This window comes from Archocentrus centrarchus, chromosome 18 (assembly GCF_007364275.1).
Source record: "Archocentrus centrarchus isolate MPI-CPG fArcCen1 chromosome 18, fArcCen1, whole genome shotgun sequence".
Classification (NCBI taxonomy): domain Eukaryota; kingdom Metazoa; phylum Chordata; class Actinopteri; order Cichliformes; family Cichlidae; genus Archocentrus; species Archocentrus centrarchus.
The window spans coordinates 15824648-15851609 of NC_044363.1; the positions used below are offsets into that span (position 1 = coordinate 15824648).

Sequence of the window (26962 nt, forward strand, 5' to 3'; positions counted from 1 at the left end):
TCTGCATGGACCATCTTTTATGTACAGTCTTAATATGATATTTAATAGGGTAAGAAACGTGATTTATGTTTGGGGTTTTCTTGCGAGGCTAACATTTCATTTTAAAGTGCAGTTTGTACATTTTTCCGGGTATAAATGAGCTTCCATACACCTCACCCAGTAGTTTGATTTCGGGGCTCAGGCTGTGGGCTGAGCGACTTCGAAAGGGGCGGGACAGGTGAGGAAGTCACAGGCGGATGGTATAAATCCTCCAGCCTGTGCGAGCAGGGCAGAAAGTTGAGAAGGTGCTGTGTCGTTCTTTTATATCTTCTTTTTTTTTTTTTTTTCTTGTTTCTGCTTCTTTGTTACTGCGTTTGTTCGTTTGGCTGTGGCTAAGCTAGCAACAGCTAGCGCTCAGTTTCCAACTGCCGGGGAAACTTTTAAGGCTCCGCTGAAAAACGTCCCTGAGCACAGCCTGACCTCCTTTTTTCTCTCTCTCTCGGGCATTTTTAGTTAAACTTTCAGCAGCAAAAGAGCATGAATCACTTTTAAAGCTTTTATAGTTAGTAGAACCCGTCTGTTTTGCATATTCTATGGAGAGCCACGGCAGTAGCAGCAGCAGGGACGGGGCTGAGCAAGAGTGCCCAAATCCCTTCATTCACGAACTGAAGCTCACGAAGGTGCAATGGATCAAGGTAATCATTAAATGTATAGATTTTACGTTTGAAAGTAGGGCACACTTACTGCCCTACTTTAAACATTACAGTTAATCTCTCGCTTAAAAAGAGAGCTGTGCTAACTCCGGGTTTAACTCTGGCTTTTTCGGGGTTATGAAGGTAATCCATGCCATGCTAATTTATGCTACCAGATGTGCGCCCTCCTCCTTTTTTTTTAGCTCCTTTTTCTTCGTAAATCTGACCAGAAATACACTCAAAGTTTCCTATAAAAGTCCTATAAAATAACCATGCTAAACAAATAAAATGGGAATGTTAAAATTTGTATCGAAAAGTATTGGTAGGTCTTTTTTTGTAACTTTCCGTGGTAAATGGTTAAAGTCATCCAGTTTGCGCTTATTGTTATTGTCTTATTGTTACTATAAGTAGATAAGGCTAACCAAACTGAGCAAATGAAATAAAGTTATTAGAAATTATTGAGGAAAATTATCCACTAGTACTTGCTATGTAAAAACTGTGTTATTGATCTTTTTCTTTGAATTTCTTAGATTTCCATTTTTTTTGTTATGGTAAGTAGACATGACTAATCCACCTGAGCAGATGAAATGAGAGTCAGGGAATTGCGCCACTATTGCACATTAGTGACTGTAGAAAAATGTGAATTTCGGGGGTAAATTTTCTCCTTAACCCTTCTGGGGATCTTGGTATTTTTTAATGGCTCCACATGAGCCTTTAGGGAGGACTCCACAGATAGTTATGCAAATGATTTTCTTACCTCAATTAACAGTAGTCATTTAATTGCTATTTCTTGCCATTTGCTGCACAGAAAAAAAAAAAAAAAAATAAAATAAAAAAAAAAAAAAATATATATATATATATATATATATATATATATATATATATATATATATATATATATATATATATATATATGTGTGTGTGTGTGTGTGTGTGAGTACCTGCACAGGAAAGGTTTGATTTGAGTTTTATCCTGAATAATTCAGTATTAATTTCAGTCTCCTTTATTTGTACTGTGATACACTCACAAATGTATGTCACGAAGATCAGACTTTATGTCTTTATATCAGGTGTGCCGACTCCCAGCCTTCTCAATTAAATCATAAAAGAAGCAGAAAAGCCTCATTACTCACTAGAGGCAGTTTGTTTCAAATCTATATTAAAGGCTTTCAGGGCCTGATTTTAAGACATTTCTGCTCCAGGTGGGTTCAGCAAAGGTACAGATTAGTGCATAAAAATTCACCAGGACTCAGGAACCAAAGTGTCTGATGCTCAGAATTTATGCTGTGAGTAAACAAACTAATATTGAGTGTCCACGTTAAGCTACTGTATCTTTATGGATTGGGTGGCCAAGGTTGCAGGTTAAAAAAACTACAGTTATAGTCATGGTCAGATCTGGCCGTGCCTTCGTGATAGGGTGGTGATTTCAGTAAGACTTACATGTGATTGTTTTTCCTGGACTTAAATGTGCTGCTCAGTCTTACTGACCATTTATAATAATGCTTTAGAGTATAATCCATATTAAGCTGTTAATATACAAATTCATATCTAACTTATTTTGTACTAAACCATTCCAACTTTATTTTCTAGTTAAGTTTAGCCTAAAAGTGATCAAGCGGGGTCATGTGTTTCTATGCGCTGTTGGGATATTTTTGACCATAAAAATGTTGCCTACCACAAATTTGTCAGTCTACTTCTCCTACAGCTTTTCATAGTCTAATTTCTTTAAATAGGAATTAGTCTGCTGCTGTGGCAGGAATAACAGAAGGTTAAAGCTTTTATTTTTTTGCAGTTTGTTAGTAATTGTTCCATAATTAGACACACCTTAGATATATCAGAAATGTAAATAATCCGAGTGCTTCTGTACTAAGTATATTACATATCTGTAAACCAAATGCTTGTTTGGATTTAGTTTGAAACAAAGGCAGTAAAGTAACAAAGGGTGAAAAAAACACTTCACTGTAATTGGATGTTCAGTAAAGTATTATGTAGTCCGTTTAGTGTTCAAATGATACTAGCATTTATATAATACATATAAATGGTAACATACCTAAAGTTTGAACATGTACTTTCTACATGTACAGAGAAAAATGATTGCATTTTTTGGGGGTTTTTTTACTCCTTTTTTAAGCCTAAAAATGAATGAAAGTCATGATTATTTTTATTTAGATGAAAACATTTTATATTATCTGTCATACATGAAGGAAACAGTATAGACATGATAAACACAATTATGGCCGTAAAAACGTATTCCTGTGTAAAATGCATCAGAGCCGCTCTGTCAATAAAATAGTTTGGTTGTTTGAGCTTCCAGGCAAGAAATGGTTAGAAACTGTGTTTTTCTTCAGGGTTTTATTACTAACTCATCCAACATGAACACGTGTAGACAGAAGCTGGTTATTTTGTGAAGGATATATGTGTGTGTCATATACTAATTGTTGATGCAGTGCTGGGGTGGACGTGAAGGGATTAATCAAGGATGAGCGGTGAGCAGATTGAGCCTCATCCTGGAGTGTGTGTTGTCACGATGGCATGCTTTAACCAGCCATTATCAGCTCCTCCACAAGCACATGGCATATTAACATGTCATTATATAAAACAAAGACTGCTATTCAAATATCCTATATTTACATAAATCTAGGATATATGAATAGAAGTGTTTGCATTTTTCAAACGATGATCAGGTGTAAACTTGATGTCTACTGAACCTGACAGTCACGTATTAGTTAGACGTCTTTTTTAATGGATAAGAACGCTCAGTAGGTAAATTAATAAATGGATGAGATTAGGTTGAATTCAAGTGTTTCTGATGGCACGAAAAGACAGCTTTTCACCTCTCACTTTTAAGTCAGATTTAGATGTTTTAGATTTCGGCTGCAAAACAGCCTCCACGCTCTTCTGGTGTTTGGGATGGGTGAATTCTGGTTTAACATGTCTAATTGTTCCTCTGATCATGCAGTGTATTATCCTGGGCTGCACCCTGCTCCCTTTACGTGTCATCCTGGCTTCTGCCTTCATGCTCATCGCGTGGTTCGCTGCCTGGCTGCGAATCGTTGGCCTGTCTGAGGAAGAACGCTCTAAACCCTTAAAAGGCTGGCGACTCTGGTTTTTCCACTCGATCCTGTGGCTGCTGGGCCGCGCCGTGTTCTTCTGCGTGGGCTTCCACTGGGTTAAGGTGAAAGGTCGCAAGGCAGACGTGAAGGAGGCCCCGATCATGGTGGTGGCGCCCCACAGCAGCTACTTGGACATGGTGATTATGTTTCCAGGCCAGGTGCCGTCAGTGGTGTCGCGGTCGGAGAACAAGAACCTGCCGGTCATAGGAGGTAAAGACATGCAGTTTTGTTACCATACCAACAGTCTTATTGTTTCTACACCTCAAAGCACCTTTTGGATCGCTGAAGAGTTAAAAAAAAAATCCCAGTGCTGATGGGAGCAGTTGGTGTTTCTCTGCTTTGCGTCAGAGTAAACAGAGTTTTTAGCTTTGTGAGTTCACACTGTGCTCTGTACTGAGCAGATACACAGTTCACCGTTTATGGGCTAAAATATCAATTTATTCTTTTAGGTCCAGCTTGCAGTCACAGTGCAGACCTGTAGCCTACTTACTATGCAGACAACCAACAGTGTTTTTTAATGTTTTAGCTCTACTGGAGTGCAGCCAGTCTATAATGGTGAGCAGGAAGGATCCAAACTCGAGGAAAAGGGTCGTCTCTGAAGTGAGCCAGAGGGTGACTTCTAACGGATACTGGCCTCAGGTGAGATGTTTTGTGGTCACTCGACCCACTTGTGGCTTCTGTCATTCAATGAGCTTCTTTGCCTTGAATTTCTTCAGGTAGAAAGACTGAAATGATCCAGCTGTCTTGGCTATAGTCTTTTCATTACTGCCAAACTATAAGGCCAAACTTTGCAGCACTTCGAAACACCAGAAGATAGAAAAACACATGGCACTGAGCTGTGAGGGCTGCTGCTCGTCTTATCTAACAAACTGCCTTTTCTTCATACGTCGCTAGATGCTGATGTTTCCTGAGGGAACCACAACTAACGGCCGCTGTTTGCTCAAATTCAAGCACGGTGAGTTAAATCTACACATGCAAATAGAGAAAACCAACAAAGAAAGTTTGGTCTGCTCGCAAACCCAACTTAGGAAAAGCATTCCAGTCTGGTTTTCCTTGATGTGGCACACTACAGTTTGTCAGTTGTTTGCACAAATCATGTAGGAATGAGTAACAAGAGTGGGAATTACTCCAGGCTGTTTTTCATTTCCTCAATCCTCCGATCTTAATACAGTGATGACGGATGTCGAAGGACTGATTTGTGTATATGTTTGAAAAAGGTATAATTTTGTGTCCTGTGGTGCCACACTTAATTAAAAATAACCCTAAACATTTTTTTAAAAAGTGAAGAACGCTGTGACACCTGAGCTATTAAAGGACAGATTTGGGCTGTGAGAGAACAAACGTGTCGAGGCGAACACATCGCCTTCTGTTAAATCCTTGTAGCCTCAGCTGCTCCGTCTTCCTGTCTCAGACATGACATGAGGGGGAGGAATCAAGGATGTCTAAAAATGAGAAGTGAGGGGGGCGCTGTCTTATTTCTGTCTCTCTGTCACATCAGGTGCTTTCGTTCCCGGCGTCCCCGTCCAACCCGTCGTGTTGCATTACCCCAATGAGCTGGTGAGTAAAGTCATTAAAGCGACAGCTTCATGTGCTAGTTATTAACAACACAGTGTGTTATTAATAAGAGCTTCATTTTATTATGTTTTATTTGTCTGTTTGGTAACATGGAGTAAATCACGGCACTAGGATGAAACCTCCATGAAACAAAATGTAATAAGCTGTTATTGTATGGAGCGAGCTCTCTGTGCTGATGCAACATGTCGTTTTCTGCCGCTGCAGACATGTGTTTGACTCTGGGTTACTCCAACCTCAGTAGAAATACCTGGTTCAGTTTCCCTCATGCTTGTAGAACATTTCAGAGCCACAGTACTAAAAATGAACCATTTTGGTGGTGTCGAGCATCCTGATGCAGCATCTAATCAAAGTTTCAGCAGTTCTGCAAACGTGCTTTCACTTGTTTTGCTGTCTGAATGAATGCAGGTAAACCTGCTGCAAAGAAAGGGATTGAGCTTCAGCTACTTAAGCCTCACATCTTAGACTGTCAGGATTTGACAGGCGCCCTGTATTTAAAATGTCTTACTAGACTTAATTAAGTAATGCTTTTCCAACAGTGAATATATTCTAGACTTGGTCTCTGATGGAGGACACGCATACATAAACTGCTGCCAAAAAATGAATCGAAATTAGAAGTTATAATTTAATAATTTTATAATTTGTAAGCACGCAAAACATATTTTTTAACCTTCTTTTCATTTGGTTTACAACATACAAAAACAATCTATCCTCCTCTTTATAGTTCTATCCTAAAACTGTATCTCTTAAAGAGCTGGAAATCATTTCCACAACCTTGTAGTCTTAAATATTTACATTTCTGTGGCAAATGGGTAACGAGTATGAGCTGCTCAACACACACGTGCTCAATATCAGCATTAACCTGTGGATTCTACCAGAGGTAAATGGATCACATCCCAGCAGTGACAACACCGCCAAAGGCGATCACACACAGTGGAGACAACGCTCCACTCGACACGCTTCAACACGTTCCAAAATCATCTGTCTGCATGCGAAATGCATACCGAGGCCAGTCTGACAGAAGGTGATGTATGTGAAATATTTCAGTCAGGCCAGCTGCAGTCAAAAGGTCATTTCCATCTGCAGCAGTTCAGCGAGTACAGCAAGACACAGAGCAGGCATGAGATATGATTTTAGGTCAAATACAGCACGATAGGGAAAGGAGGAGCTGGAAACACCAGGACTGCAAAGCGGTTTGTAGAAGTAGGCAACTGTGGGCAGGCTGAAGCTGCTTTAATAGCGAAACTGTGTGACGCGTAGAGTGGAAGCAGCCAAGTCATCAGCTGATGTGGGCTGATTCTCTTACGTCAATGGCCTGTGTATGTTTGACACGCACAGGCCATTGACGTAAGCCACAGCACAAAAAAATTGGTAAATAACAACAGTAAACACAATTTAAACTAAGAGCAGCCTGAGAGTGCACATCTCCACCAACATAATTGTGAAAAACTTTTTTATACATACATTTTTTAATGAAATACATTTTTTTTCATGTGTAATAAATCAATGCCTTTCCTTTGCAGCAGTGCACTTTCTCTCTCTCTAAATTCTCTCATTTAATTGTCCTCAGCTGCATGCTGGTCAGCAGGGTTGCCCTTTATTTGTGCAGTCTCACAACACTGAGCCAGAACTGCTCTGCAGACACATCAGAGGCCTTTACTGTGTGTAATATCAGATCTAGTTGCTGCCTCATTCTGTGCAGAGCTGCAGCCACAATATCTTCAAGGGATGTGTAAAAACAGATTGTCACTGAAGTTACATAATAAAACAGAATGGATAAATATGCATAAACAGAATGAAAACATTGTAGTATTACTACTGAACGAGGTCTTCTTCACTTTCAAAAGGAAACAGGTGCACAACCCGTACAGGTGGTTAATACTGTGATACATAGTAAATACTGTGACAGTTTTACTCTGTATGTATGCACTAATCTACATCAGGCTGTAGATACGTCTTCTAAACAAACCCTGATGTTTGTCCAGGCCACTGTTTACATACTGGGTCCTGTCAGGGGGGACAAAACACTGCTAAAATTATACATGCTGTGTAAATCTCCCACTCAGACTGCTGTAAAACCTCCTTTTATTTGCTTTGCACGGAGTCCACTGTTTCTTGAAATGTTTTCTCCGACTCTCCCTCAGGATACCGTTCGCTGGACGTACAAAGGAAGCAACTGGTGAGTCGTTGCCTTTCTTCAGGTTCAGGTCTCTGTGTTTCATTCATGACATTATGATGTCAGGCTTATAAACACTGGATGGGTCCAGCAGAGTGAATGAGGTTGGAGTTTCCCGGACTTTGACCTTTTTAACTCTTCTGAGAAATGTTCATGTGACAGTTTAAATTATCCCTAATGTACAGAAACTGCTCTAGCAGTGTTATGAATCCTAACTTGTTAGTAATGCAGCATGCTGCATTAAAAAAAATTGATTAATCAGAATTTATTATTTCAGTTAAATTAGGAAAAGATTTAATACATCCAGCAGACATCAGTTGGTGCTGTGATAACTTTGTGACACATTTTGTTGATTTTAAACCCGTTTTGAAGCTCTGAATGCCACAGCCACTTGTCTGAGGGTGAAATCTATGTCAAATATATTTTCCTGTTTTTTGTGTGTTAGGATTCAGGTGCTGCTGTACACACTTTCACAGCTGTACACCAACATCACTGTTGAGGTAAGAATTCACTCGGCTCACAAACACACTTAAAACAACAGCACGATGTCCTCTTTAGCCGTTGTGCTTGTGCTGATTTTTTTGTGGCCGCCCTGCCTGTCTGTTTAGCTGTTACTGCCTGTACAATGCTGTGAAGACACAAACGAGTGTTTGGCTGTTTATTGTGCTGCAGTTCCTGCCAGTTTACACCCCTTCTGAGGTGGAGAAGAAGGACCCCAACCTGTTTGCAAACAACGTTCAGAAACTCATGGCCAGGTGAGACCCGCGGCACACAGCTGCTTTTATGGCTGACTCATTCATCAGCATCAGTCGCATTAACAGAACACTACCTGATTCGAGAAAAAATCTGATGATGGAGCTACTGTAACTTTAAATAAGTCACACGCCACACTGCGTCCATTTAACTAGACATGCGTTATAATACAGGTGGCATCTTTCACAGGTATATCTGTCTTTCATAGAGGTGCATGTTGTGTAACCCCATGCTTTGAATACTTATCTACAGATCTATAGTTTTATCTGAAGTGGTTTCAGATTATTGAAAATAACCAGTTCCCCGACTATGAAAGTCTGAGCTGGTGATTCCAGCCTTCAGAGTAAAAAAAAGTCAGATATGAAGAGTTGTCTGTCTTGGGGTAAAAATCACCACCTGTGTTTATTATACGGTTTATTATTTACACTGGTCTGGTTGTTTTGTTCTGGTATCTCAGGGACTAAATATTTGTTTAATGACTTAGGTTTGGGAAGAAGAAGTATCTACATTAGCTGTACTTGTTGTTACATCTGTAAACTGCACTTTGGAGTCACATTGATCCTAACAGAGCTCACCACCTGTATTTCCAGGCTGAAAGAAAATACTTGAATAATAATAAATGATCCAGTAATCCAAATAAAAACACTGCTGTCTTGAAAGGGGATCTTTAGGCAGACAGATTAAAGTTAAATCTTCCTCTTTGTGAGTGATTTCTGTGTCCGTCAGTTGTTGTAATGTATTATTTCTCTTGTTGTGTTAGGGCCCTCGGAGTCCCCGCCTCAGACTATGTGATGGTGGGCCGGTGGCCTGTGCGTAAACTGGCCGATCTCTATGTGCCACTGGAGTCTCCTGCCAGAGAAACGGTGACGCTGCTGTACAAAAAAGGGTAAGAACCCATTTGGATTCATGTTTTACTAAATCTGCTTTATTTATTTTGCAGGAACCTGGTTTCTGCTTTTATATTTTATCTTCTCTTCTTCTTCTCACCACATGGTCTTTGTCCTCCTCTCCGTCAGTTTGGGAGCAGATGAGATAGAAGCAGCGCTGGACCTGATGATTGAGAGGTGCCTCTCAGGAGCTAAGAACACAAAGGTCAGCGCAGAGGAGCTCGCCTCCATCCTCGGGCTGACTGACAGAAACACAGCTGTCCACATCTGTGGCCTCTACTCCAAGGTACACTTATTAAAGTGAAAAAGCTCTTCATCAGATGCTCCACATGCTTTGATTTTTTTTTGAGGCCTCCCTATGCTGAGGCAGTTTTAGTCAGCTGATTCATTAGCAAATCGGTTTGATACAGGAAGTAGATCTAGAGAAACCCCACCAAAATAAAAGTGCAGATGACTGAGAATGTGTTTGTGTGTTTGCTGTTGTGTTTTAGGATAAAATGGTGGACCTCAGATGTATCTACTTCAATGTTGCAGCCCTTACTGGACATGTTGACGTGAACTCTCTGCTTCACTTTGCTTTTATTGTAAGTTCTGCTGTTTTAGATTCAGGAACACCCCCAGAAAATGGATTTTTTTTTCATTTTAATATTTATTTATTTATTTTGTTGTACCTGCTGTTTCCAAGAACACAAAGTGTCTCGTTTTAGTTTTTTTTTTTTCTGATAGCGCAACCTTTTTGTTTTCCAGGTGTTTGACACAGAGAGCAAAGGCAGTCTGAGTAAAAAGGAGCTGACGGCGCTCATGGGAGCGCTGCTGGGTGTTCCTCAGGACAGCACCGAGGAGCTCTACAGGACAGCCGCCGATGAGGGCGAGCTCACCGAAGGTGAGAACCTGCCAGGATTTTTGTTTGGAGAGCTGCTGGGAAAGCGGTGAACCAGCTGTTGACGTCACATTTGTGTCCAGCTGCCGGACGTTTGAGAGCTCAGAGTTATTATCGTGTGTTTAATTGCTGACACAAACTGCAAGCAGTACTGGGGAGTGTGAGGACACAAGAAGGTTTATTAAAGTTGGCAGGAAACATTAGAAAAAAACAGATGTCAGAATATTAGGGTTGAATATTTGTGGATTTCCAAATGGTACAATGTGCAGTGAACCTTGCTGTCTAACACCGTATGAAACAGGGCAGGGAAGGACAGTAACACAAAGGACTCAGACTGTAACACAGAGCGAGTCACATTTTTGTTCATTCACTAGCAGATAGTTATGTCTGTAAATTATGAACTAACTGCATTAACATAGGAGCAGAAACACAAACTGTGTTACTTGTAAAACTGTCCTCAGATTGCTCTGCAGGACCCGGTCTGTTTCAGTGCCATCCGTTGCTACACAGTAAAAACCTGCTGTCGGTTTCTTTGGCACAGTTTTTTGTAGTTATTTACTGATTCCAGTGATCACAATCCCCCCCCCCCCCCCCCCCCCCCCCCCCGCACTGGTCCTGAAGCCCAGTGGATCATACTTTTATTTTCCTACAGAAAAAATGGTTTAAATAATTTATATTTTGCTCAATCTATAAGAACTCTGCCTGGTTCATTAGTAGATTTATATTTTATGTTACAAATTTATATCAGAAAAATAATGTAGAACTATAAAATATATATGTGTTGGAGTAAAGGCTGTGCCCCTCTCTAACCTCGGCCTGGCAGTTTATCTGCATACTGTGGGTTTAACATCAGCTTTTCCTTCATTGAGCTGTGCTGTGTTAAACTGACTCCAGGTGGATCTAAAAAGATCGCTTTTCTTCACATTTCCTCAGAGAATCTGCTGCACGTGCTGACGACCAACACAACCTATCAGAAAGTGACGAAGGAGTACCTGCAGCCTGAGCCCATCATTTCTGTGGCCAACGGGACGCCTGTGAACACCAGACACCTCCTCAACGGATCCATCGAGCGCAGCAAGTCCAAATGAGGATCTTTTCTCTGTAACCAGGTTTTCAAAGAGTTTTGCCTCCTCGAGTGCATGAAGGTGGAGGAAGATTGAATCAGAATAGAATTAACGAAGGATTGTGTTTTGATCTTTTAAGTCTTTTTTTCTTTGCTGTTATGTTTTGGAAAGTATTACATATCTGTTTGCACCAACACTGAAAAGCCAAGAAAAACAAAAGCTCTAAGGTTGGTCTGAGTGATGCTGCTGCGGCTCTCTGAGGTGTTTGTGTGAGGACGGCGCCTTCTGACTTTACCACTGTGCCATTTTTTTTGTATTTTTTTTTAAATTACCAACTCACCCTTCTCTGTGCTGTTACTTTGTCGTTTAAGGGCATAAAACATCTTATTTATAACCTTTCCATTCACACGTTTTAGGGACCTTTCTGTTGATAAAGGGATAATCATAATGACACTTGCAAACAACCCTGGAATACAGTTCATGTGAATTAACTGTTTACATTTGAAAAATAAACTGTGAATTCATCAGAGGACGTGTCCCTGAGATTATTTCCCCATTGAAACAGTCTTCTCTGACCACCTTAATCACCTGTAAGATTGAAGTGCAGCAGAAAATGGACATCAGCTGTCCCGAGCTGTTGTTTGCCACATAGAAACTACAATCACTTTTGTTCCTCATTTATTTAATTCTGTTTGCTGCCTTTGGACTTTTTCGTCCCTTCATGTTTCCTCTTTGTGCTTTTTTTTGGCCCAAGTTGCTCGTTTTCCATCCTCATGTTATCCGCAGATTGCCCCCTCTCTCCGGTTGCCTCCCATTTCTCCCTGAGTCTTTTCACTGGACTTCCTGTGAGGCTCGGGCACTCTCCACGCGGCCCTTTGTCATCTTGCACTCCAGCCCCTGGACTTGGTTTAGGACTTGACGCGGTTGATGGTTGGATCTGGGGCCTCATGTTCCAAATTGTGCCTTCAAAGACGTTTTTGCTTTTTCGACACTGGGCTGTAGGGGATCCAGAGGTCGTCACAGATGTGTTTGCAGAGGTCGATTTCCGGCATGAGCTGGAACTCCCAGGCTTGCATCCCTCATCCAGAGGTGCCTTTCTTTCTTTGGTTGGATGAGCAGAAACGGTCTTCTCTCTGATCTTTGCAGCACCAGCCTTCACTTCTTCACCTCTCATGCTTCTGCTTCTTTTGACCGGGCTTATCATGTTCACATTCTGAAGCACAAAATCCTTTGCTTCCTGTTTCATACCTTCCACTTCCCCCTCAGGTGAGGACTTCCCAGTCTGCTCTCTGTCCTCCTGGGAGTGCTTGGTTTTGCTTCTAGCTGTGGGAGTTGGCTGCCCTCTTTTTGGTGTGGAGAAAAGAGTCCTGTTTACCCGCGTTCCACTGTAGAAAGTCGGGTTAGAGGGCTCACCCTGCTTCCCTGCCTCTGCTTTGGGATCCTTCTTTGCCATCTCCAAAAGCTGCTCTGCAGTGCTTGTTATTTTTGTTTTCTGGCTCCTCTTGTCGCCTTCCTTTCTCTTAAATAACTGCTTTTCTCGTCTCTTCTGCTGTTCTGCTTCATTTCTCTTTGGGGTGAGTTTAGTTGTTTTCTTTCTGTTCTCTTCACTTGTTTTCCTTTCACCATCTTTCTTTTGTTTGCGTTTATCCAAAACCCTCTGATCGCTTCTGATGAGGATGCTGGGCTTAACTTTGATCTTATTGTCCATGCGCACCTTCTCCTCCTTTTCAAGAGTCTTTCTACCCGCCTTTTTCTCTCCTCCTTTCATAACTTGCTGCCTCTGTGGCCCTCTCATTTCAACACGTTTTCCCTTCATTTCACCCTGCGCTTCTCTTCTGGGTTTAGCTGGTTTTTCTGTTTGTTTTTCAGACTCCAACTCTGACAAAGTGCTTTTAACTGGGAGATTAAAGGAGTCTGGGTCAGAGTGCACTGCAAAAGACAAATCATCAGCACTCACACTGGGCCCCATTCTGGAGGTTGAGGGGGACTCCACAGGTGGAGGCGTGGTCTTAATCTTCAGCTTCCTAAGGTTTAAGAAGGAGCATGAGTTGTCCAGTCTGTCATCGCTTTCCAGATCAGAAACCTTGCTGGTGTCTGGAAACAAGTGCACCATTGACATAAAATTGTCATTGTGAGAAGGAGCAGAGCAGGCATCCAGAGGGGTCTGGGATTCTTCAGGTGGTGGAAATGGGTCCTCCACAGGGCCTTCAGCTGCAGCGTCAGCTGTAGGTGGTTCTTCTAGAAGGTGTGAGGGCAGGAGGGGGGCGCAGCGGATCCAGTCTTTCATCTTGGGTGAATTTTGTTTGGGACTGGCAGCAGACGGGATTCCTGCGGGGGCCAAAAAGAGCGACTGCAAAGGTTTTTCGTAACTTGGTGTTGCTGGAGCTGTTTCTTCAGGGAGGGGAGCACTGTTTGCAGGAAGTGGTGGCAGCTCCTCCTGCATCGGTAAACCAAGAGGAAAAACAAAATGTATTATTAAAAATTACCATTACAGGCTTAGTAATTAAAGGATGCTCCACAACACATCATGACTGACAAAACGACATGACACTACCTTTCGCTCTCCCTGTGTGAAAACCTCAAGGGGGTCCTGGTCTGAAGAGAGGGGGGGTATCAAGGTATCGTTGTCCAGTATGGACTCCACCTGGCATAAAGAGAGGCAACAGTTTGGAACACATGAGTGACAAAACTGAAGAAGAAGAAGAAGAGGATGAAGCATTAATATTCAGGAAGCGTTATGAGCAAAATGTACTGAAAGTATCATGAAAATAAGGACACTAGTGCATCGATGCACAATTAGCATTTCACTGCTTTAGACAGCAAAGTGTCACAAGATAATTCATATATCAATTCAATAACTCATTTAAATTTCCAATTATAATTTTTTGTATTCTTCTCTTCTTCTGTGTAACAGTCACAGAAATCTGAGAAGTTTGTTTTCAAAACCCCCGTTTTGATCACAAGCCCTTCAACAACGTGCTAAATTTCGATGCAAGATTTTAATCTGTAAAGTAACTGGAGCTCTCAGTTGACTGTAGAGGAGTAAAAAACTTGTAGAAAATTCTTCTTCTACAAAACGTAGTGACATAGACATTTAAAGTGGCAAAAAAATAAACATGGAAATACACCTTAGAACTGATCTGTAGCCCCTTAACTGGCAAGGGCCCGGTGACGGGCCGTTTGTAGTCCCTTTTATATGGCAGGCTAGACCCTCCCATTTTTATTGACATGTCATTCGGCCAATCATGTAACTGGCTGCACCAAATCACCTGACAAAGCTACGTGACGCCCTCTGAGTATTATTGGCTCTGGGAAACCCATTTCTTAACATGATTGGCCGAATGAGGTGTCAGTCAAAATGGGCGGGTCTAGCCTGCCATATAAATGCACTTCATTCGGCCCGCGGACCAGACGCAGCCGATTAATAGGCTATGAAATGGGTTGTTCAGAGCCAATAATAACCAGAGGGTGTTATGTAGTTGTTTCAGGTGATTTTATTTGCTGCCAGTTAAGGGGTTAATGAAGCAGTTGGGTTGAATTTAAGAATTGTTTGGTTTAGGCACCGACTGTAACGTAGCTAGGGGAAAATGTGGTTTCAGTAAAACCTCAAATTGATGATTGAGCCTATGAACTCATCAGGAACGCCTTTACTGAACTCGTAAATTCACTATGGAGAGGGGTGGTTTTTCTCAGACTTCTATTGCATTCAGACTTTTTTTAAGCGACCAGGGGAGTTGCCCCCTGCTGGCAATTAGAAAGAATTCAAGTTGAAGGCACTTCCCCGTCTGCCTCATGTTTCAGACCACCTTTTTAACAGCTGTTAATATCTAACAGTAACAAATCTAGTTAATAAAAGTTAATAAAAGAGAAGAGATGCTTAACATGCTTAATATATCCTCATTACTAAAATGGCATCTGTAACACTGCTGCTTTGCCCATTTTTTTTCCCTTGAGAAACCATACTGCTGCACGCCAATTTCCTGAATACTATCAGTGGTGTAAGGGCAATTTTTGAGGCTCATAACGTTTTGGTGAGATGCTGTCTTCCTGCAACAAATATAATGAAAGGGTCATGCACAGATAGCGTACCTTACTGACAAATTCTGGATCACTGCACAGCTCACCCACATACTCCAGGAGTGAGCTGTTTTCTAAATTCAGTGCCCCAGCCTCTCCACACTCCTCTTCCCCAGTCTCTTTAGCCTGAGCAGGAAGCAGCTGAAAAGTGAAGGCAATGAGGGTAAATTAACTTTGATGAACAAACACAGTTTTACAAGACAGTTTTAAAACTTATTTTATATGCTTGTGCTTACTAAACCGATAACTTTTCCTGTATTTTATACGATACAGTTGCAGACCTCGTCAAAGAAGAAGTCCAAGCGCGCCATGCATTCCTCAAAGCCATCTTCTTTCATCAGTTCCTCATTCCAAAAGGATGAAGGCTCTGGAAAATCAGCTATCTTTATTTCATTGCCTGGGTTGCTTTCTTGCAGTTTGCTCTTCTGGTCCTCTGTGAGGGATGGTAGGCAGAATAAGAAAGGAGGAAAAATGTTAGCTTTTATTTCTTTCAAATGTCTCACAGTTCTGCTCAAATTTGTTTTTTTTGTTTTGTTTTGTATTTGTGGGGTGGGGGGGGGGGGGCGCTCATGTACCTTTTACGTGATTCATCGACCTCTGATCTCCCTCACTCCTCTCTGATGCGGGAGTTACATGTATCTGCATGCTTCCCGAGGCCCTGCGGCACAGATGGGAGGGTCAGACACAATCATGACACTTCCAGTGTTAGTTACCATGATATCTGCAATAATAGATCCCTTACTGGTCTGCAGCACATGTCTGATGGATTGGCATTATCTGCGGACACAAGATGGGTGGGAGGAGCCCGGGGTTGCACCAGAACTCTGGTGGATTGCTGAATGGGTGCAGCATATAGGGGCTGAAACCGAAACTGTAGCTGGGGCCGTGCGGCAAAGCAGGGGGCAGCCAGTAGGACAGCGGGGGAAAACAGGGGGGACACAGGAACTGTGGTACGGCACCAGGTGATAAAGCTTGGAGGTGGGGAGGAGGGGGGTAGGTAGCTGGCAGGAAGTTCACACTGATGGAGCTCGCCTGCGCCTGGGCATGGGTGGGGCTCACCTGGGCTGGGAAATGTTGCACAGCTTGCTTTTTTTGATAAGATGTGACTTCTTTCCTGGGCATTTGCATAGATCTTGTTTCGTGGACATCTGGCTTTTCCTTTGAAGGAGATCCCTCAGCAGAGAGACGCTGGTGGGGATTTTGTGGGTAGACTTGAGGGAAGACCGGAGCTCCTGACTGAGCGTGGTTCCCTCTGTCATTTGGGTCCATTTCAAGCAGAAATGAAGGTGCTGGATCCATCCTGGTTCTATGTATGCCTGTTGCTTTACTGTCAAAAATAAGAAGGTGATGAATATCACTTATTTCAACCAAAACATGAGCAGATTCTCAGCATATAAAAAAACATTTGCTTTCAGTTTTTCCTGCTCCACCCCAGCTTCTTATAGAGAAGCTCCGGCAGAAAAACAATTATTTTATCTTCCTGAGGATAGATGAACCAGCTGAAGGAAACTGCTGACGACTGCACAGAGTTGAGCCTATTTCTTTAATTAATAAGTGAAAGAGCAAAGAATGTAACTCATGAGCCATTTTATTAGGTACACCTTTTAAGCTGCTTGTAACCGTGTGATGCTATCATGTCAACATTGACTAAAAGCTCAGAGGAATGTTTCCAGCAACTTGCTGAATCTGTGCCACAAAGAATTGAAGGCAATTAAACTATTAAGGAATTACATGGAATTAAATGCACATTATGCACATATGTTGATATTTATTCTATATGTCAACAGTTTTCATACAGTTCAGTTTTTTGAATTAATAACAGTTTGCATTAATAAATTGTAATGGTCCATTACCGCCAAAACAGCCTGATGACTGCCCCCCTCCCTGAGCCTGGTTCTGCTGGAGGTTTCTTCCTGTTAAAAGGGAGTTTTTTTTCTTCCCACTGTCGCCAAGTGCTGCTCATAGGGGGTTGTTTTAGCTGTTGGATTTTCTCTGTAATTATTGTAGGGTCTTTACTTTACAATATAAAGCACCTTGGGGGGACTGTTGGGATTTGGTGCTATATAAAATAAGTTGAACTGAATTGAATTAAACTGAAAAAGCATGATTTGATCGGATGCATCAGCCTTATAGTGTACCTCCTCAACTCCGGCTCAGACAGTCATTTGAATTTTTAGCTCTCTGGAAGAACAGTTAATAAATACCTCACATGCATCAACAGGATTCAGACTTTCCTCGCCACCTGCTCACATGTTACAGATCAGAACAGGTAGCAGAGAAAATAACTGGCATAATAAACGTATAATAAAAGTAGCATTTAGTCACAGTGGAACTATTATGTCCCATATTTTCAAACTTTAGGGTTGCTTTGTATCATTAAAATGAAAAAAATATAAAATAAGGGGCCACACGTGTGTGTGTGTGTGTGTGTGTGTGTGTGTGTGTGTGTGTGTGTGTGTGTGTGTGTGTGTGTGTGTGTGTGTGTGTGTGTGTGTGGATCTATTTGAAAGTCAAAGACAGCCGAGTGTGAGAAGCTTAAAAGATTGATCTGTGTTTGAAAAGGTTTCAGTAGTGAGATTGAAAACAGTCAGATTGTGGGCTGTTTGTCACACAGTTATAGGACAACACTACTGAGGCTAGGTTTACTGCGTGCAGACGTGTTTATTATTAACTTGGTGTTTAAATGAGAGATTTTAGATGCTGCTGGCAGATGGTGAAGACTGAGAAACCAGTATCAGTATCTAACGTAGAAAAGTGGCATTGAGCCACCTCTGTTTTCAACACTTATAATAAAACATAAATAAAATATTTGTCATAGCATGAGCCATTATAACAAACTTTATGGTAAGGACACTCAGTGAGCATTATCTGCACAGTGTCTTTAAATACTTTCAGCTATGAGTACACACAACAGAAACAGCTGATGGTGCACACTGTAGTTAGTAGCAGTTCTTGTTGGGCTTACCTTTCTTAGTGGAGATAAACCAAGGCTTTCATAGACACTGTAAGAGTGTGCTCATGCTTCAGCTCAGTCCATCATTCAAAATAAGCTGGATTCAAGACTATTTTTATGCATAAACATTCCATATTTCATCCACAAATACATCAGAATTCACTACAGTTTATTTATTTTTATTTAATTTTGTTTTTTACAGTGTAGCCTTTATTTATTATATTCCTGTGAATTTCATTTATTAGAACTTTTTCTCACGTGTTGGTTGACTAAATGTTTTGTTTGTTTCGCAGACCCAAGGAGGATGCAGCTGCTATATTCTATGACGCACAGAATACTCGGTTGGTGGAATAATCCAGAATAATTATTCAAGAAACTTGTTGCTTTGTTAACCAGTTAAAATTAAAAATTATCTAAAAGAAAATTAAACAATAGTGTTCAACTTTGGTCACGTGACAAGAATAAGCGACACGGTAACTGATCCGGCCCTGTCTCCGAACGCAGAGGCGATAAAAGCACGTGAGAAACTCCGTTTCCCAGAATGCCGAGCGCTCTGAGTTGTGAACCGGATATCCGCTCTGTCTTTCTGGAGAGGACGCTCCGCAGCTGCACGTGGAAATCACAAGAAAAAAAACGTATTACAACAAAATCTAAGCTGTTGTTGCTATAAAACAGCTTCTCCGACGTGTTTTTAATCCGTGAGGCGTAAATTCCAGCTCCGTCAGGATGTTTCTGCAGTATTACCTGAATGAAAACGGGGACAGAGTGTATACTCTGAAGGTAATGTTGTGTTTATCTCCGGCATGTTTCACGTTGTTCTGTATAATCGTGTCACCGCGGCTAACGTTAAGGTAGATGTAAAGACACAGCACACCTGTGAAAACTTTAAAGTGGGCCAACGAAAACATCGATTAGTGCTTTCAACCTCACAAAAAGCTAAATTCCCAAACGGTGTACACCGTTTGGGAATTTAGCTTTTTTGCTATGCTTCCCGTAAGTGTGCAGGTGTTGTAAACACAGACGTCGCATACGTTAATAAAAGAGTGGGATATAGTCGTATCTTAAGGTAAAAACGGCTTTGAAATCAAAATAAACACGAAAAGCTGTGCGTTTTAAATAAAAATTAAGAATTCAGTATAATAAAGGAAAATACTTAAAACTGAACAAACCCAAGTCAAACCGAATAAAAATAGTTTGCTAAAAGTAGTAAAAACGGTGCAGCGACACGATAGTTAACAATGTTAAGTAGGCGTCAAAGTGAAGTTGTCAGGTGGGTGAAGCCAAAGACCAGCAGTGTGACTTAGTAGAAAATTGGATAAGTCTTTGCATTGTTACTTCTAGTAGATAATGCTTTGTGGACACGCTGCTATCAGCTGACATGTCTAAAGCTTTACTGATCATTCTTAAATTCAGCTGGCTCCACTATTCTATGAGCAGGTGCATTATAAAAGCTTATTACAGCTGCTTTCCATACTGTAGCCACTGTAAAGCCTGTATAAATGGAGGGATGTGGTTTAAACACCATCATCAGACTACCCTTGATTTAACCCAACAGTGGGGGCCGATCCCACAGCCTGCTCTGCACCGCTCTGCTGTAGTTCAGTGTGCCACAGTAATCCAAACTAACCAGATAATCTCAGCGAGCAATGCATGCACAGATTTAGTGTCTGATTTAAAATGTCCGATGTGATTTAGGACATTACAGCTTCAGGCTTTAAATTCCTGCATAACTGAACGGTCCTCACCTTTGAATGTAACGCGTTGTCTTCCTCTGCTCTCGACTGTTGCTTCCATCCCTGTCCATCTCTTGAGTATGAAGTTATCACACATTAACTTTTTTCCTTCCCGGGAAATGCGGCCTCTGCCACGTTACCGGGCGTGCAGATTCACTGTCAAGACTGCACAGACGCAGTTTGCGTGGCATTCATCGGGCTGTTTTGAAATGAATTACCTGGAGCTTCACAAGAGTTACAAAATAACAGGAAACCCGGATATGTAGAGGGTGTAAGTGAGGCTACACATGAACCGACGTATGTTTGAAGTCGTCCGTGGTACAGTTTGTCCGCCGTAACCACTTGACCAACAGTGGGCAGTTTCAGAATGAAATAAAGACCCATTTTCACCTGCTTCTAGTCGAGTCTGAGGTGCCTTGTGGCTTTTGTCACATTCACTGTGAACATTGTCTTGCTGCTGCAGGATTTTTATATTATTTTTGTAATTCTTGGCTTTGCTTTTCACTTTAATCAGGCTGTTTATTTATAAATTTCTGTGTTTGGTACTTGTGTTTTTGGAGACCTGCAGTATTCGTAAATCTGTCTCACTTGGAAAGCGCTCTGGGTCAACTCTTGTTGTTTGAAACATGCTCTATGCTTTTCAACAGCAGGACGTCTTGCATCCATGTCAGCAGCAATGAGGAATCGGGGAACTATGTGCAGATTTTAGCTCAGTGCCTGCTGGTTACTTATTATGTCACAAGTGGAGAGACTTTCTAACTGGTTCTTAAAGCTGGTTGGTTGCCAGGGGCTAGAAAAAACACGCAGCCTGGGGGTGGGTGGAGGTGTTGGGCAGAACCGGTCCGCCGAATTATCCAGTCTGAACAAGTAGATGGCTTTGGAAAATGTTAAAACTGCAAAGAGGAAAAGCATAAATTCAAAACTTTTAACTGTGTTTTCCTGGCATTTGTGTTTTGCTGCTCTTTGGATTTCTTTGATTTATTGCAGCAGACTGGCGATCTGTCCAGGGTGTACCCCCACCTCTCGCCCCGTGACAGCTGGGATAGACTCTCGAGACTATCCCAGCTGTCATGGATGGATGGAAGTTTATAAAAAAGATTTCGACAAGAGCTTAAAATGTATTTTCATGATATGAAAACCTTAAAAATGGTGACACAAGAACATATTTTGCTCTTATTTCATTCTTCTTTTGTGGCTCCTCTTTCCACAGAAGGTGAAACCTGACGGGCAGCCCACCAGCTCAGCCCACCCGGCTCGATTCTCCCCGGACGACAAGTTCTCCCGGCACCGGGTGATGCTGAAGAAACGCTTCAACATACTGCTCACCCAGCAGCCCAAACCTGTCCTGTGAGGGAGCGAAGGAGGGCGAGGAGAGACGGAGCTACAAGGAGAAGAACAAGAAAACTCCTAGGCTGGATTCAAAGGACTGCTCATACCTTCCATTTATGTGATGCCGTTTGTTCATATTTTTTTAAGGTTGTTGTTTTGATTTGTTCAAGCTAAATATGTTTATGCTTCATTGTTCCTCACTTGTTGTCCCCGTGTGTATAAAATCCAGACAAGTTGACAGCTTGGAGGATAAATGAAGAAAACTGAATGCAGATTGTCTTTAATGTGTCACCCACCTGCAGGGGTCGCTGTAGGAATAGGATCACATAATGTGTGGCATTGCCAAAACACGCATACTAGATTTGAGGAAGTGCTTCAGCATGAGATTTGCAGATTCTGCAGATATTCATTTTCCAGCACAGTATAACCTCCTTCCTAATCTTTTTTTTTTTTTTTAAATCTGTTTTACACAAAAACCTGCAGCCAAAGCACTGAAATGACTCGTAGATGTAGGACAGGCATGTGTCCCTCTTCATGTGTGACTGCACAGTATTTTTCTTTTCTCCTTTGTCCAACTGTCCCACATTTTGATTTGCCCTGGTTTTTGAAAACCAGCGTAAGTGGTAAACGCTTTCATAAAGCCTGGCTCGTATTGAGCGGCTGTGAAGAAAGGATGTCAACACATGTTGTCCCGCAGGTTGTGTCACTGTTGTTTTGCTGCCGACAAGATGCCAAAGGTGGAACTGCAAGAGACCGCAGAGTCCCAAGATGAGATTATGATGCAAACTGTCAAATTAAAGGAAATGTAGCTACAATTGAAAGTGGTGGAAGGTTATTCTCTGAAATTTGTGGCTCATTTTTAGCAGACAAAACAGCAACTGGAATAAGTTTTAAGTGTTATTGAGGCAAAAAGGAGAGGACTATCACAAAGTACTAAAATTCACCTTCTTACGGTCATTGTAAATTTCTCAAAAGTTAAGGGAACATTCGATAATCCCAATGTAACGCAGACATTTAAATTTTAGGAATATCAGTCTGGTTTGGAAGCAGAAACTATTGTGAATTAATTTTAGTTGCTTTGGTACAAATGAAAGCTGCACTGGAGAGGCAACAAGAAGAAAACCCTCAAAAGGGGAATGGCTTCTCAGGTGGTGGTAATAGACTGCTGTTCAGTCCTCATTCCTCGTTACTGGTTTGTCTCTAGTTTTGCTTTTTACAAGTGTCCTTATCACTGCTGGTAGCATGAGACAATCTTTGGGTATGATGAGAGGGTGGATGGTGTCCTCGGGGATCTGCTTGCAGACCTGGATTAAGGCATCAGTGAGCTCCTGGACAGCATGTGGCGTGTGCATGATCCGTAACATCCCAGGGGTTCTCAGTTGGATTTAGTTTTGGGGGAGCATGAGGGGCAATCATATCCAGGAGCTTCCTGGACACTGTGATCGCAAGAGGCCAGGCATTGTCCAACACTAGATGAACCCACAGCCCACTGCACGGCACAAGGTCTGAGGAATTAATTGCGGTACCTGACAACAGGGTACTGCTGGCTAATACCATTCCCTTGTTGGGAATGGTGCTTTTCTGGAGCAGCTGTTGTCACTCTGATTTGCAGTTGAAATGGATTCACATGGCTTTATGCTTCCTAACAATATGTCAAAGGTGGAACTGAAAGTGGCCACAAAGTCACAAGATTTGTGTAGAACATGATGCAAGATGCAGGAAATGAAAGGAAATGTAGCTAAAATGAAGACTGTGAACTTTCTAGTGAGAGGGAAAGTGCTGGAAGGTTATTTTCAGTTATTGATTTATTTTTTGACTTGTTTTTGTCGGTTTTTATTCTGACTCTTACAAGGACAAATGGATACCCCTGAAGTTTAATCGTTTTGTGGTGTGATGTGTGACTGTAACATGGAAAACATACTTTAAGCTTTCCCAACAAAAAATAACAGTGAAACAATGGAAAGATACTTTATTAAAATAAGTAAAACTACAGGAGTATTATCATCAAAACAAAAAGTACTGTTTAATGCATGAAAATAGCAAAGGGCACAGTATTTCAGATATTTAGCATCATGTTATTGAATTGCTAATGCAACAGCAATTCTTTAAAGTTTCATATTTTAAGGTTTGGTACTCAGTGACCCTTTGGGCTGCCTCCAAAGGGTCACATGAAAAGTGTGGGGGTCCGCAGTGATAATTAAAGGGGTATGAAGGGAGCAAAACTTAATGTAGCTGGTAGAAAGTTACATTATTCATATTTTTAATATGGTGAAGTAACAAGAAGCTATAGCTGACAGATAACAAAAAAAAGTACCATATCTCACACTGAAATGCCATTGGACATTCTGTATAATGACAATAAAGGCATTCTGTTCTATTCTAGTGGAAACAAAGTACAAGTGGCATAAAATTGAAATAATTATAAGTAATTATTGTGGTTTAACTTAATATTAAATTTGTTATTTATTAACGCATTCTAAGTAATATGTATTAATACGAATGGATAGATAGATGGACGTTCAAAGAAATAACTGATAAATTTGAAATATGTAGCAGCAATCTTCGGAACTACATTACCCATGTAGCGTTTTACCGCTTGTTCGCCACTACGCATGCGCGAGCCATTGAAGCGACGGCAAGGAAAAAAGGACCCGCCGGGCACTCTCGCGTGTGTTTTGTTGAGTCTGTTGGACAAGAAAAAAAAAAAGTGAAAATCTGGGAGAGGATCCAAATCTTCCCAGATGTAACAGAAAACAGCCATATATGCAAGGTGGAAGCATCCTTTAAAGGAAACCAGAGCCAGGTATGTGTTTTAGGTGACTATTGTGTAAGATTGGAGGGGGTTTTTTTCTTAATCATTTGTCGGTGTCGGAGCTCTGCGGAGTTGACAGTTTGTATGGCACCGTTAGCCGCTGCGTTAGCTCCGGTTAGCCGCGCCGACTGAAGGCGACCGACCCGACACGACCTCCGCGCGTATATGTGTGTGTATGTGTGCATCTATGGACACCCGGGTGATGGCTCGGTGCTGGACGTGCTACCCCTCTGTCACACGACCCTTGGTTAAAACGAAAATTGAAACTTTGTAAGTAACGAGCTAATTACCCGGCCGGTTTATCCTGGAATTTACAAACGGCTTTTAAATTTATTTCTTTTTTAGCCATTTGTTTTCAGCCGGCGTTCAAGCGGCTGCGCTCAAAACAGCTCCCTCATGCCATTAAAAACGCTCTCCGTAACGAGGTTTGAAACATCTGCTCGCAGTTTTATTCTAACGCTGGCTCTGACCGTACCGTACCATCTGCAGGTGTTGAGTGACCGGTTCAAGCCAGAATTATTATGGCCAGCTTAATTGGCTTAGAGTGGGCGGTGGTTAGAGAGGCGAGCATCACCCGGCACCCGATTTCCCTAAACTGGCTAATTAGATGTTTTTTTTTTTTATCTTAACTGGTAAAGGTGTTTTTGGCTGTGTCCTTGTCACTGGATCATATTGGCTTACAGCCGCATTAAACTGGTGATGGAGACTGTGCCTGCCGAGAGAGCAGGAGGACATAATCTCCCTAATCTGACGGTAAAGTTCGTTAATTATAGCAATATTACGGCAGTGTTTTCACAAACCTGGAAAAATCTGGAACTTACTATGATTTGACAGCCACACAGTGATGAGTTAGTCATTTTCTGTTAGTTTAGGTTTAAAAGTAATCATTAGTAATGCCTCTTTGATATGTTTGGGATGTCAGGCTAAAAGACTCAGGTAGTCGCACAGGTATTGATCTGGCAACTTGGTGAATTAATCCCTTGTCATTGATTATGGGCCGTACCACTGTGACTGTCTCGTGATGCCAAAATAACAGCTTAAAGTGCAAAAATGAGGACTGAGTTGACAGAAAAGAGAACATAATGTACTCGATACCTATATAAAAATAGACTCTGTAATATTATGTAAGTGGCATACAGTACCAGTTAAAAATTTGGACAAACTGGTACTGTATAGAAGAGTAAATGTGTGTGTTTAAAAAAAATAAGCAACAAAAAACCCCACCCTGGATTTGGTTTGAAACCCCCCAAAATTGCATTTTGCTGGCGCTGGTTGGGTGAAGGGTCACAGGAAATCAGTCAGAATCCACTATCCTTCACAATACAAAGTAGCCACCCCACTTTCTCGGCACCAGATCTTAACCAGGTTATCACCTCTGAGAGATTTTGAATCTGTGTGTTAGACAGCAGTCCACCTCCAAGACCAAAACAAAGTGAGGGAATATGGTATATTAGCCCTTGCAGGTATCTGTATTACAAATCAAGCTCCGCATACCTGGGATCTTTTCCTGGCTTTGCTTAAACTCACCATAGACTGTATATAACACGGATGATACTATATTGCCAAAGTATTCACTCACCTATCCAAATCATTGAATTCAGGTGTTCCAATCACTTCCATGGCCTCTGGTGTATCAGACCAAGCACCCAGGCAGACTGCTTCTACAAACATTTGTGAAAGAATGCGTCGCTCTCAGGAGCTCAGTGAATTCCAGCATGGCACCATGATAGGATGCCATCTGTGCAAAAAGTCCAGTCGTGAAATTTCCTTGCTCCTAAATATTTCACAGTCAACTGTTAGTGGTATTATAACAAAGTGGAAGCAGTTGGGAATGACGGCAAATCTGCCATGAAGTGGTAGGCCATGTAAAATCACAGTCGGGTCAGCGGATGCTGAGGTGCATAGTGCACAGAGGTTGGCAACTTTCTGCAGAGTCAATCGCTAAAGACCTCCAAACTTCATGTGGCCTTCAGATTAGCTCAAGAACAGTGCATAGAGAGCTTCATGGAATGGGTTTCCATGGCAAAGCAGCTGCATCCAAACCTTCCATCACCAATCACAATGCAAGGCGTTGGATGTAGTGGTGTAAAGCACAGCACCACTGGACTCTAGAGCCGTGGAGATGTGTTCTCTAGAATGAAAAAAATCACTCTTCTCTGTCTGGCAATCTGATGGACGACTCTAAAGATTATTTTGGTAGTCGACTAATCTGTCAATTATTTTATCAATTAGTCACCTTACCTCTTCTATAATAATGACCCATAAAAATATGAGTTTGAAAAAAATCTAATGTATTTTTAACATTAATGTGACTGTCACAACAAGTATCAAATAAACTATGCATATTAAAGTGAATGCAATTTTATTGTTAAATGAAAATATAATGTGCAAATAAGTAAATAAAAATGGTCTCTGTCCAAAAGTTCAAATAAAGCTTCATATTAAATCAAAAAGATTTTTCCCGTCCAAAACAGCTGAAAAGTTTACAGATGATTCAGTTCATGAAGAGGTTTACTATTCAGAATGAACGCTGATATTAATGCGAGGAAAAAAAGCAGGAGACAACAAAGCTGCTCCTATTGTCCTTCACTTGTTAGCTAACATAACTGAAATGGTGCCGAGACCATCATCCATGAGAGCTTGTTTCCGACAGGTAAACTAACAGAAACATTACTGTACAAACATTAACAGGTATCAGCGACGCACTAACGTATCCTTCCAGAGCTGATGTCACAGCTCCAGGGTGCTGGTGTTTTAAATGCTCAGCACTGCAGCGATGCTGCTGTGGAAGGAAAGCTCTGCTCTGCACAGTCTGCATTCAGCTTTATTTTTGTTTTCTGTCAAATGCCCCCACAACTTTGACAGTCTGTCTCCATTTTCTTTCATTTTCTCCACCCTCTTCTCTGTTCCACCATTGTTATGTTGTTCACGTTACTTTCTTC

The 26962-nt window shown here is 41.5% G+C and overlaps 4 protein-coding genes across 6 annotated transcripts in view; 3 read left to right on the plus strand and 1 right to left on the minus strand.

Moving 5' to 3' along the window:
- Positions 1-11593, plus strand: LOC115797227 (lysophospholipid acyltransferase LPCAT4-like). Of its 2 annotated transcripts, none has more exons than XM_030753750.1 (13): positions 1-284; positions 3631-3994; positions 4311-4423; positions 4679-4739; positions 5283-5341; positions 7501-7535; positions 7978-8032; positions 8205-8287; positions 9046-9171; positions 9302-9458; positions 9664-9756; positions 9920-10055; positions 10986-11593. In XM_030753750.1, exons 2-13 carry the CDS (start codon positions 3688-3690, stop codon positions 11138-11140), a joined length of 1380 nt encoding a protein of 459 aa, XP_030609610.1. In that variant the 5' UTR covers positions 1-284; positions 3631-3687; the 3' UTR covers positions 11141-11593. The 2 variants fall into 2 exon arrangements, with proteins under 2 accessions (XP_030609610.1, XP_030609608.1); XM_030753748.1 differs by lacking the exon at positions 1-284 and adding an exon at positions 298-674.
- Positions 11594-11795: 202 nt separating this feature from the next.
- Positions 11796-18220, minus strand: LOC115797451 (uncharacterized). The gene is made up of 7 exons (XM_030754033.1): positions 18159-18220; positions 15936-16520; positions 15769-15851; positions 15475-15626; positions 15206-15334; positions 13671-13760; positions 11796-13553 (listed from the first exon to the last, which is right to left on the minus strand). The coding sequence occupies exons 2-7, from the start codon at positions 16490-16492 to the stop codon at positions 11799-11801; spliced, it is 2766 nt and encodes a 921-aa protein (XP_030609893.1). The 5' UTR covers positions 16493-16520; positions 18159-18220; the 3' UTR covers positions 11796-11798.
- Positions 18221-18693: 473 nt separating this feature from the next.
- On the plus strand, positions 18694-22023 carry nop10 (NOP10 ribonucleoprotein homolog (yeast)). Its single transcript, XM_030753778.1, has 2 exons — positions 18694-18926; positions 21090-22023. Exons 1-2 carry the CDS (start codon positions 18873-18875, stop codon positions 21228-21230), a joined length of 195 nt encoding a protein of 64 aa, XP_030609638.1. The 5' UTR covers positions 18694-18872; the 3' UTR covers positions 21231-22023.
- A 1814-nt stretch (positions 22024-23837) lies between these two features.
- The window catches only part of slc12a6 (solute carrier family 12 member 6), a 34408-nt gene continuing 31283 nt past the window's right edge, over positions 23838-26962 (plus strand). For both annotated transcript variants that reach the window (XM_030753798.1, XM_030753799.1), the window contains exon 1: positions 23838-24011. The gene's annotated coding sequence lies outside the window, so the exon portion shown is untranslated. The remainder of the gene's footprint in view (positions 24012-26962) is intronic.